At 50.7% G+C, this 12,508-nt stretch overlaps 1 protein-coding gene across 1 annotated transcript; it reads right to left on the reverse strand.

The window, feature by feature from the left end:
* Positions 1-7,548: 7,548 nt before the first annotated feature.
* PSORS1C2 (psoriasis susceptibility 1 candidate 2) lies at positions 7,549-9,186 on the reverse strand. The gene is given in 3 exon segments (XM_010368245.2): positions 7,549-7,990; positions 7,992-8,320; positions 9,053-9,186. Coding segments are annotated over 3 exon segments (411 nt in total). The 5' UTR covers positions 9,108-9,186; the 3' UTR covers positions 7,549-7,963.
* Positions 9,187-12,508: the final 3,322 nt, after the last annotated feature.

A 12,508-nucleotide genomic window follows, 5' to 3' on the forward strand; every position in this document is an offset into this window, starting at 1 on the left:
AAACAAAAAAAAAAAACAAAAAAAAAACAAAACATACACACACATGTTTGGACCATCCCTATTTCCTTGCTATGCCTAAGCTGCATCACACCATTCATCACTAGGTGACATTCTGCTACAGATACCTTGTAAGCATCTGTGTATCTCTCTCCTTCCCCACTGGAAAGCAGCTCCCTGAGGGCAGGGCCCTGATCCTTTGACTGGCTGTGGTATCCTCTCCTGTAGACCGGCTCATGAAATAATCACGGAGAGAATGTGTAAATGATGATCATGAGGTCCACTTGGACAAGCAGCCTGTGCCTGAATTTTCCTGAGGGCTCCAGACCCTGTCTGGCCTCATCTCACATGCCTGGCTCACCTCAGAATGGTTGCCTTGGCAGCTAAGGGGACACCTGTGTGCCTTGATGATGGCCCCAGGGAGTGGATGACATTAGTGAGGGAAAGAGCTCTAGAGGAAAACACCTGAGAGGGGTCTCTAGGCTGCCCTCTGGTGGCAGTTCTTGGAACAAGACCTGAGAGCTGCTACCTTGGCTCTCAGCATTGCCTGCGAGTTTAGAGGTTATTAAAGAAATCCCCCTAAAGCCCCATCCCAAAGTCACACAGAGAACGAACGGCAAAGTAGGGACAAGAACCCAAGTCATAATCTGTTGATCTCACTACCATGCTATCCTGCCTGCCCCCATCGCACGAGTTGAATTACGCTGCAAAAGGAAAGGTGGGAATGGGGTGGGGACTGGGGATTTCCCGGAGGGAGTTGATTAATGCCTCTGAGGATATTAGGGGGAAAAACCCACAGGAGGTGCATTTGGTTTAATTCAGCAAGTTTTTTGAGTCAGTGCAAGGCACCTGGTGGGCACTTCATTAAAGATTAGCAGGAGAAAAAAAATGTACAGTAAGAAAGCTTAAGTTTATACCAAAGCGAGTCTCAGGTCAAACGATTTTGAAATATGAAATTGGCAGAGAAGTTAGGAGTCCCTCCTGGGCTCCTACGTCAGGGTGTGCCCCTCTCTAACTTTTTATCAAATTTTAACTTTTTATCAAATTTTATTGCCATAATGTATATGTTTGTCGTTCCTAAACACAGAGCCCCTTGAGGGCAGGGAGGACTGAAACTGCTTCCTGGGACTGTCACCATCACCTAGCACCCCACACAGCAGATGCTCAATAAACTGTTGATTGTGTGGGCAAATGGATGAACAAATGAATGGTTTGGAGTTTCCCTGGCCAGAGAGCTTCAAAGCAGAGCAGACAACCATCTCTTCTGTCTAGTCCAAAGACGTCATTCGCTGCCCAAAGGCTGAGGGCTGTGCCTGGTGCTTTCTCAAGGTAACTCAGATTGTATAATAGATTTTACCATGATACTAGATCTAGGTTCTTTCTTTTTCTCTTGGCCAAGCATTTAATAACTATCTGTCATGTCCAAGGTTCTGGGCTATTGTTCTGTAAATCCGTGATCCTATTCTGTTATTTAATTCCATGACTCTGTGTTGACATAGATGTGACAGTGTCCCTGCTGCATTTACTCCTAGGTGAGCTTAGCCAAGGCAGGTAGAGAGGAACCAGCATTGTCTAATCTGAATGGAGAAGCCAGCACAATGGGTTTCCCTGTGCAAATACCTCCATACCATCCAGGCCCACTCAGTCTCCTCCCCAGCTAATGAAGACAACCTGTCTGAGTGCCAAGATCCACTGCCTATTAATAGGTACTAAAATCTCCAGTTGCCTCATGCCTCCCCCTTCTCTTTCCCACTCACCTACCTGCCACGTCAGCCTGGAAAGAATTGGTTTGCAGCCAGGCAGTCCTGCATCCAGTCTTGACTTTGGCACTTGTGATATGACTTGCACAGGTGAGTTACCTCTCTCAGTGTTGGTTCCTCATCTGTGAAATGGGGCTAATCATTTGTTTTATTGAGTGCCTTCTAGGCCAGGTACTAGGAGAGAAGTAAGGGATACAAAGAAAGACAAGGCACCATTACTGTCTTCAAGAAGCTCATACTTTCCAAGGAAGTAAGGGCATGGAAACCCACACAGTGCTGTGGAATTAGAGAAGGCAGGCATGCTGTCAAGAGCCCCAGCTTCTTCCCTAGGCAACATGAGGGGCTCAGTTCCTTTCCCGCACTTTCTGTCTTCTTTAAGAATTTCTCTTGGCCGGGCACGGTGGCTCAAGCCTGTAATCCCAGCACTTTGGGAGGCCGAGATGGGCGGATCACAAGGTCAGGAGATCGAGACCATCCTGGCTAACCCAGTGAAACCCCGTCTCTACTAAAAAATACAAAAAACTAGCCAGGCAAGGTGGCGGGCACCTGTAGTCCCAGCTACTCAGGAGGCTGAGGCAGGAGAATGGCATAAACCCGGGAGGCGGAGCTTGCAGTGAGCTGAGATCCGGCCACTGCACTCCAGCCTGGGCGACAGAGCGAGACTCCGTCTCAAAAAAGCAAACAAAAAAAAAAAACAAAAAAAAGAATTTCTCTTAAATGGATGTGGTGGCACATGCCTGTGGTCCCAGCTACTCAGAATGCTGAGGCAGGAGGATCCCTTGAGTCCAGGAGGTGAAGGTTGCAGTGAGCCGTAATTGCACCACTGCACTCCAGCCTGGGCAACAGAGCAAGACCCTGTCTCAAAAAATTTAAAAATTAATTAATTAATGTTTTCCTCCTAACTAACTCCACCTTATTGGCTTGAGGGTCAGTTTGAGGGGTCCAGACTTCCTTCTTCCTTTCTAGCCATAGCTCTCTGACACAGTATACCCAGAGATGTATGTGTTTCTCCCCACACTGGACACATTTTTTTTTTTTTTCCCTGAGGCAGGGTCTCGCTCTGTCATCCAAGCTGGAGTGCAGTGGTACGATCATGGCTTACTGCAGCTTCAACCTCTCATGGTCAGGTGATCTTCCTGGCCAACATGGCGAAACCCTGTCTCTACTAAAAAAACTATAAAAATTAGCTGGGACTACAGGCATGCACTACCATGACCTGGCTAATTGTTAAACATTTCTTTTTGTAGAGGTGAGGTCACACTATGTTGCCCACACTGGTATCAAACTCCTGAGCTCAGGCGATCCTCCTGCCTTGGCCTCCCAAAATGCTAGGATTACAGGTGTGAGCCACTGTGCCTGGCCCTTTTTTAATTTTTATTTTTTTTAGAGATGGGGTCTTGCTGTGTTTCCCAGGCTGGTTTTGACCTCCTGAGCTCAAGCAGTCTTCCACCTCCGCCTCTGGAATAGCTGGGATTACAGGTGCACCCTACCATGTTCAGCTAACTAATTTTGTTTGTTCAGAGACAGGATCTCACTATGTTGTCCGGGCCCAGGCACAGTTCTAATAGAGGAGGGAGACTTTCAGATATGAGCTCCCACACGTGGCACCAAGATCTTCCCTAATTTTCCCCCGACTTTTCTCTCCAACTTGTCTCTCTCTTCTCCGGGTTACTTTACTCCAATCATTCTGATCTACTCTTTGTTAACTGGGCCCGTCATTAAATAATTTAGCCTTTCACAAAACACACATTAAGTGTGCATGACGGCCCAGGCACTGTATTCTGTGTCAGGGTTACACAGATTAATAAAGAGCTGGGATGGGCCAGGCGCAGTGGCTCATACCTGTAATCCCAGCACTTTGGGAGGCCAAAGCTGGTGGATCATGAGGTCAGGAGTGCAAGACCAGCCTGGACAACATGGAGAAACCCTGTCTCTACTAAAAAACTACAAAAATTAGCCGGGCATCATAGCAGGCGCCTGTAATCCCAGTCACTTGGGAGACTGAGGCAGGAGAATTGCTTGAATCCAGGAGGCAGAGATTGCAGTGAGCCAAGATGGTGCCATCACACTCCAGCCTGGGCAACAAGAGCAAGACTCCATCTCAAAAACAATTAAACAAACAAACAAACAAAAAATAGCTGGAATGATGTAGTGGTTAAAATCAGTGTTGTTAGCATAGCACAGACCTGAATTCAAATCCTGATTCTTCCATTTGTCCCCTGTGTGACCTTGCATGGGTCACTGTACCTCTCTAGGCCTGTTTCTGTCTTCTGTGAAGTGATCATGATAGCGTTGTTATGCAAAATAAATGAGAGCATAAGCTGTAGAGCGTTTGGCAACAGTGCCCTATGGCACATATGCAGTAGAAAGTAGTTGCAATAGTGTGTAGCAAATATTTTGCATCCTAGGTTGGATTCCCCAGAAGCAGACCCTGAGACAAAGATGCAAGTACAAGAAATTTATTTAAAACTAATGAGAAGTTGGGTGCAGTGGCTCACGCCTGTAATCCCAACACTTTGAGAGGCGGAGGCAGGAGGGTTTCTTGCGCTCAGGAGTTTGAGACCAGGTTGGGTAATATAGTAAGACCCAATCTCTACAAAATAATTAGCCAGATGTGGTGACGTGTGCCTGTGGTCCAGCTACTTGGGAGGCTTAGGTGGGAAGATCGCTTGGGCCCAGGCTGCAGTAAGCTGTGATGGTGCCACTGTACTCCAGCCTGGGCAACAGAGTGAAACCTGTCTCAAAAATAAATAGGCTGGGTACAGTGGCTCACACCTGTAATCCCAGCACTTTGGGAGGCCAAGGCGGGCAGATCACCTGAGGTCAGGAGTTTGAGACCAGCCTGGACAACATGATGAAACCCCCATTTCTACTAAAAATACAAAAATTAGCCAGGTGTAGTGGCGCATGCCTATAATCCCAGCTACTCAGAAGGCTGAGGCAGGAGAATTGCTTGAACCCAGGAGGCGGAGATTGCAGTGAGCCGAGATCACACCACTGCATTCCAGTCTGGGCAACGAGAGGGAGACTCCGTCTCAAAAATTGAATAAATAAATAAATACATAAATAGAAGTAATGAGGGGACTGGGCATGATGGCTCACACCTGTAATCCCAGTGCTTTGGGAGGCCAAGGCAGGAGGATTGCTTGAGTCCAGGAGTTCCAGACCAGCCTGGGCAACATAGCAAGACATCATTTCCACAAGAAATTAAAAAATTAGCCCGGTGAGTGGAGTGCATCTGTAGTACCAGCTACTCAGAAGGCTGAGGCAAGAGGACCACTTGAGCCCAGGAGGTCGACACTGTAATGCATTATGATCGTGCCACTGCACTTTAGCCTGCGTGACACAGTGAGACCCTGTCCTAAAGAAAAAAGTAATGAGGGTGGGGAGGAGTGGAAAGGGAGTGGGAAAGTGGACCCAAGCACATGAGTGGAACCAAGCTAAGACCCCAAGGAGGACTGGGGTATTGACACCGTCATATTTGTGCACCATTGGTTAAGGCCTGGGGTTGGGCTGGGGGAGTGGGAGGGTGGTGGCATGTGAGGATGTGGGAGAGAAAAATTTCCAAGTGCTTCCAGCTCTCTGTCCCTGGAAAAGGTCCCAGTGGAGGCATAGGCGGGGCTGTTGTGGGTAATTTGGCTGTTGAGGGTGATTTAGCACTCTGGGAGTCCATAGGCACAAAAATGGTAAAGGGGTTCAAGAAGAAATGCATAGAACACAGTCCCTGCTCCACGAGGTTCATGACCTGGGAAAGTCAGACATGAATAAATCATTGCCATAGTGTGACTGGGGTGAAGGGTGTCAGGGGTTGGGCGGGGTGCGGGAGGGAGTGGTGTAGGCAGAGGCGTTCCTGAGGAGAAATACAGCTGGTTTGGGAGAGGAAGGACATTCCAGACATAGGGAACAGCACAGACGAAGGCTGATGCACATAGGCGCAAGGGCCGGTCCCCACAGCTGGTGGGTCTGGCCATGAGAGCACATCATCCAGGGGCAGCTTCTGCACCTGCGCCCTGCATGAGGCTCCAGGTCCACCCTTCCTGGACCATCCTCCAGACACACCGCCCACTCTTCTCTCAGGTCTGGCTCCGGGCCCTCCTCCCAGAAGCTTCCCCTGACTAGTCCAGCTTACCGTAACTCTTCTGAACTCACAGCAGTTTACTGCCAAGGCTATTACATTGGTACTTACTCATGTCATTATTAGGACATATGCATTTTTACTGTCTTTGATGTTATTTAAACTTAACTGTAAATGCTGCCTCTCTCAATTTTAAGTTTCCGAGTAGAAACTACATATTTTTACTCTTTATGTTCTTATATTCTCCCTGTGGCACCCAGCATTCGTGGACACACTGAGGAAGTAAGAGAATGAATGAATGAGGCAGGGCGCAGTGGTTCACGCCTGTAATCCCAGCACTTTGGGAGGCCGAGGTGGGGGAATCATCTGAGGTCAGGAGTTCAAGACCAGCCTGACCAACACGGTGAAACCCTGTCTCTACTAAAAATAAAAAATAAAAAAATTAGCCGGACGTGGTGGCAGGCACCTGTAGTCCCAGCTACTCAGGAGGGCTGAGACAGGAGAATTGCTTGAACCTGGGAGCCAGAGGTTGCAGTGAGTCAAGATCGGGCCACTGCACTCAAACCTGGGCGACAGAGTGAGAATACGTCTCAAAAAAAAAGAAAGAAAGAAAGAAAGAAAATGCATCTCTTAATGAGATGGGAAGTGGGGAAGGGTTGATTTGTTTCCCATTGACCTTTGGCAGCTCTGGGAAGGGCGCTCTGGTCAGGCCCAGGACAGGCAGGAGATTCTTTCTAGGGAGGGGCACATATTCATCTGGAAAATGATTCCCTTAAAGCTGGTCCTGTCAACACACCCCTGGGAAGGTTTTCATATGCCACCAGGGGTATCCAAGCCATAGGTCATTAAACAGAGATGAAACTTGCCTTCCCATTCTTCAATATAGTGTTCCCAGAAAGGGAGAAATGTGGGCCTGAATGTTACTGTGACTTGCATAGTGATATTTCCAACCCTCCTCCTGCTGAGCCTCATAGCCTTACGTACTGGATATGGGCAAGATAGGAACTCAGATTACTTCCAGGTCTCTGTAAATTTAGGACTGTGAAGAGGGCAACCAAATAGTCAAAAACGTAAGTGTTGGCTGGGGTGGCTCATGCCTGCAATCCCAGCACTTTGGGAGGCCGAGGCGGCTGGATCACGATGTCAGGAGTTCGAGACCAGCCTGGCCAACATGGTGAAACCCCGTCTCTACTAAAATACAAAAATTAGCCCGGCATGGTGGTGCACACCTGTAATCCCAGTTACTCAGAAGGCTGAGGCAAGAGAATGGCTTGAACCTGGGAGGCGGAGGTTGCAGTGAGCCAAGATCGTGTCATTGCACTCCAACCTGGGCAATAGAGTGAGACTCCGTCTAAAAAAAAAAAAAAAGGCCAGGCACTGTGGCTCATGCCTGTAATCCCAGCACTTTGGGAGGCCGAGGCGGGTGGATCACAAGGTCAGGAGATCGAGATCATCCTGGCTAACACGGTGAAACCCCGCCTCTACTAAAAACACAAAAAATTAGCTGAGCGTCGTGGCGGGCGCCTGTAGTCCCAGCTACTCGGAGGCTGAGGCAGGAGAATGGCGTGAACACGGGAGGCGGAGCTTGCAGTAAACCGAAATCGCGCCACTGTACTCCAGCCTGGGCGACAGATAGAGACTCCATCTCAAAAACAAACAAACAAACAACAACAAAAAACACTAAATGTTAGTTAAAGAAGCAGCCTAGATTCAGAATTAAGAAAACGTGATTTTTATTTTTCCGTTTCATGGAAGCAACAGCTGTCTACTGATAATTCCTGCCGCCGGCCACCAGGTGGCAGAAGGGAACACAGTACCGCAGCCCTGCCCCAGCGATCGCGCGGGCAGGAAGACGGGGAGGGAGGTAGGTGGGGCCGAGGCCCGGAGGTGAGGTAGGAGAGTACGCTTAGGCTGTCAGAGGAAAAAACGGGCAATGTGAGGGCTAAGTACGGATCTCAGGAGGGGACAGGAAATATTGAGAACACCACCTTCTGGGTTCAGAATAAAACCGAGGGAATGAGGAAGAGGTTTAAGGAGACGGGCTAAATTGGGAAGAATTCACGGGGAGTCAGGGTGGAGAGGGCGTGGGTGCCTGGAGATGCCTGGGAGCAGAACGGCTGGGGGAACCCCATTATCTGTACTCTTCCCGGGGTGGGTCCTAGGTCTGGCTCCTCCTGAGGTCGGTGGTCCACCTCAGGGGCAGGAGGCCAGGGGTTTTCTGGGGGCTGGGGTCCCGCTGGCCAAGGGTCATCAGGCCGGGAAGGTTGAGGAGGATCCGTTCTAGGCGGTTCAGGGGGCCAGACTCCAGTTTCAGGCAGGTCTCTCCAGGGACGACTGGGGCGGGGAGGCGGAGGGTCTTCAAAGAGAGGGGGTGCCCCTGGCCAAGGGTCACCGGGGACTGGGGGGCCCTGAGGCAATGTTGGGGAGCCTGCCTCCTCTCGGTCCTCTGCGGGTGGGTGAGAGGGGTGGTCCTCGCTGCCTGAGATGCCTATAAAGGAGGAAGGAGGTAAGAGGTGGTGAGGGCTTCTCTCCCCCACCCCAGCCCCAGCCCCAGCCCCAGGAGGAGGAGCCTCTCTAGATGGACACAACCTGAACTGACCCACAAACAGACCAAAAAAGTCCCTCTCAAAGAGCTCTCTGTACGTTTGTAAATACTTAACTGATGATAAAATGTCATGAACCCCTACCCCCGATGGATCTGAACCATTCACTTGACCCACTTTAAACTGACCAGACTTCTCCAAATAAGCTCCATCCACCCCTGGTTGGGGTACCCCACTGACTTTGTCCTCACGCCAATCTACAACCCAAAGTGGGCTACACCTTGGCCCCCGGGCACACAGACCCCAGCTCCTTAACACAAATTCCAGCTCCGAGGAAACTCGGTCCCCCACGCAGTTAATCCTGACTGACTTTGCCACATGGAGCCAGCAAAACCATTTCTGGTGAGAGCCAAACGCACCTTCTGCACCCCTGAACTCCTGTCCCCCACCCACTGTGTACAGAAAGCCATTTCTGGTGAGCCAAACGCACCTTCTGCACCCCTGAACTCCTGTCCCCCACCCACTGTGTACAGAAAGCCATTTCTGGTGAGCCAGACTGCACCTTCTGCATCCCCTGAATTCCTATCCCCAACCCCATGTGTCCAGTTCACCTCCCCCATCTTGAGCATCCCTCATCTCTCCCTAAACTGCACTCCCTGCCTCTGTTCCCACCTCACCTCTGGCGTGCAGGCAAAGTACCAAGATCCCAAGGAGCTTCCAGTTGAGCATCATGGCTGTGTACTGGCCCCCAAAGCTGGGGTGGGCTGAGTCTGGGTGCCTGGGAACCCCAAGAGGCTTTATAGGGGAGGAGGGGAGGAGGGGCCAGGCCAGTGGCACAGGAATACCATCAGAACAGAACTGGTCAAACCTGTTGGGAAGGCCTGGGCTAATGTGTCACCTCTGAAGATGGCGTCCCTTATTTTAGTCCCCCTGTCCAGGCAGCTGCCCGCTCTCCCTATCATGACCCTGCCCTGCATCACCCCACCCTGGTTTTCACAACCCTCCATCCACACCCTGGAGCAGTCAATACTCACTTGGCATCTCTGTAATCACAGAGATGTCCACCTTCATCCCTTCCAACTATTGGAAGCCAAAGAATGGGAGCAAACCACGCGTTGGGAAGCATGGTAATTACAGGGTTGGGAGGCAGGATGCCTGCGCTGGGGGAGGAGGTGCCTTTCAAACCTGGGATGCAGCTGGGACAGTGTCAGCTACTACCCCAGCCTCCCCACTCACCCACACACTAAAAGCTCCCCCTGGGACTTCGTTCTTTCCTGGGCACTTCCCTTCACCCATGGGATCCAGGCATCCTGCTCTCCAGCATGTCCTTCTTCAGGCATGCAGGGGACCTCCAAGCAATGACATCCAAGAAATTCCATCTGGGAGTCATCCAGGATGACTGCAGAAGAGGAAGGACACAGGAGGATATCCTGGTTCTCTCTTCCCACCCAGAGCTGTTTGCATAAGTCCTGCCAATGGCTCCGGAGGAAGCTGCCAGGCTCCAGCAACCTCAGCCCCTTCCTCCTCCCTCAGGAATCCATCTATCCACCTCTAAGGGCCTCGGCTCCAACTCTATTGTATCGTCTCCTCCCTCCCATTCTCCTTTTGGTCTCAGCTCCTTGATCTCAGCCTCCCAGAGAGACCTCTAGAATGTTTCCTTCAAGGGCCTTTCTGCCTGGAAGTCTGTTAGCCCTTCAGAAGTAACGTGTCCAAAATAAAATTTGATTCCTCCCAGGTTGTTCCCTGCCTGGTTCACTACCCCACAGTAAGGGACACCTTCCTATGCAATGGCGTGATCTCGTCTGTTCCCTCCAGGGCTCATGAAGGAAAGAAACCTTCGTTATTCTCCTCCACCATCCACAGCCCATCCTCCTGCAAGCCCCTCCATGCCCTGTCCAAACCCAGCCCATCATCCTGAGCCACCATCTCCCGCAAGCCTTTCCAACACCCTTCCAAGTGGCCCCCTTGCTCCCACTCTTTATCCCTCCCCTTCACACAAAATCTGTCCTCCACCAGCAAAGGAGGTCTTAAAATATACATCAGGTGGGCCTGGCATGGCGGCTCGTGCCTGTAATCCCAGCACTTTGGGAGGCAGAGGTGGGCGGATCACCTGAGGTTGGAAGTTCAAGACCAGCCTGACCAACATGGAGAAACCCCGTCTCTACTAAAAATACAAAAATATTAGCCAGGCATGGTGGCAAATACCTGTAATCCCAGTTACCCAAGAGGCTGAGGCAGGAGAATCACTTGAACCCAGGAGGCAGAGGTTGCGGTGAGCTGAGATCACACCATTGCACTCTAGCCTGAGCAACAAGAGTGAAACTCCGTATCAAAAAAAAAAATGTATTATATCAGGCCAGGTGTGGTGGCTCATGCCAGCACTTTGGGAGGCTGACACAGAAGGACTACCTGAGCTCAGGAGTTGTGCGCGCTGCTTCACCTGCAGCAAGACTGTGTTGGCAACACGTGGGAGGCCTACTTGGGGCTGCTGCAGGCCAAGTACACTGATGGGGACGCCCTGGGCCTGAAGCAGTACAGCCGCTGCTGCATGCTGCTGGCCCACGTGGACCTGATCCAGAAGCTGCTCAATCATGACCTCCTGGGGAAGTGACCTTGCTGGACCCACCCACCTGCCGTGCTGACCATGGGCAGTCACTGTCTTGCCCTGAGTTCACTAAACTGAGATGTCAGGGTCCCAGGAACAATCGCTGACCATAGTGTGTGGATGTGTGTACCTCACTCTGGAAGGGACCATCCAGTAAGTCTTTCAGGAAAAAAAATGTACACCAAATCATGTTGCATCTTCCCTTTGGGGAGTGAGGACAGGTTCTCGCTCTCAGGCTGGGGTGCAGTGGTGCGATCACAGCTCACTGTAGCCTTAACCTCTATGGGCTCAACAATCCTCCCAACTCAGCCTCTGGAGTAACTAGGACCATGGGTGCATGCCACCATGCCCTCCAATGTTTTTTATTTTATTTTTTCAGACAGAGTCTCGCTCTGTCGCCCAGGCTGGAGTGCAGTGGTGCAATCTTGGCTCACTGCAACTTCCGCCTCCCAGTTCAAGCAATTCTCCTGCCTCAGCTTTCCGAGTAGCTGGGACTACAGGCGCCTGCCACCGCACCTGGCTAATTTTTTGTATTTTTAGTGAAGACTGGGTTTCACCGTGTTAGCCAGGATGGTCTCGATCTCCTGACCTTGTGATCCACCCACCTCGGCCTCCCAAAGTGGTGGGATTATAGGTGTGAGCCACCGTGCCCGGCCTTTTATTCTTTATATAGATGGGGTCTCCCTATGTTGGCTAGTCTCTAACCCCTGGCCTCAAGCGATCCGCTCACCTCGGCCTCCCAAAAAAGTGCTGGGATTCAGCTACTCCAGAGGCTGAGGCAGGAGAATTGCTTGAACCTGGGAGGTGGAGGTTGCAGGGAGCCGAGACTGTGCCAGTGCACTCCAGCCTGGTAACAAGAGCAAAACTGTCTCAAAAAAAAAAGTGCTGGGACTACAGGACAGGAGCCACAGCATCTGGCTCTCTTCCCTGTTTTTTTTCTTTTTTTTGATACTGAGTCTTGCTGTCACCCAGATTTAGAGTAAAATCCAAACTTGTCACATCTTGGCCTCGAAGCAGCGTCCTTGACCATTTCCTACAGAGCCCTCCTGGCCTCCACAGCAGCCCACTTCAGGCAGGCCTCAGCACAACGTCCCTTGCTCAGAGGCCTCTCCCCAGTCAGTTTCTATCACATCATTGTACTATACTTTCTCTTCAAGCACTTGTTTGAAATGATCTTGTTCATCTGTTTAGGTCGTCTGCCCTCTCTCTCCCACTAGGATGTAGGCTCTCAGGGCCCAGGTGGCCCCCGGGCTAATACAGTGCCTGGCTCTGACATTCCTGTTGAATGAGTGAATGTTTCATCTTCCCCACTCCTAGCATTTATCATCTTCCAGAAGAAAAGAGTTTTAAAAGTTGAGAATAAAGAAAAGCAGGAGCTTCCCAAACATTTCCAAAGCTGCCTAGAAAAAGGATTTGAAAAGGTATCACCCAGAGAGAGCTATGGGTGGGACCACTTCTCACATCTCCAAGAGAGATGGCTGCAGGGAGAATTCCCAGATTCCCAGAGATAACATTTCCAAACAATGGC

This window comes from Rhinopithecus roxellana, chromosome 4 (genome assembly GCF_007565055.1).
Source record: "Rhinopithecus roxellana isolate Shanxi Qingling chromosome 4, ASM756505v1, whole genome shotgun sequence".
Taxonomy (NCBI): Eukaryota; Metazoa; Chordata; class Mammalia; order Primates; family Cercopithecidae; genus Rhinopithecus; species Rhinopithecus roxellana.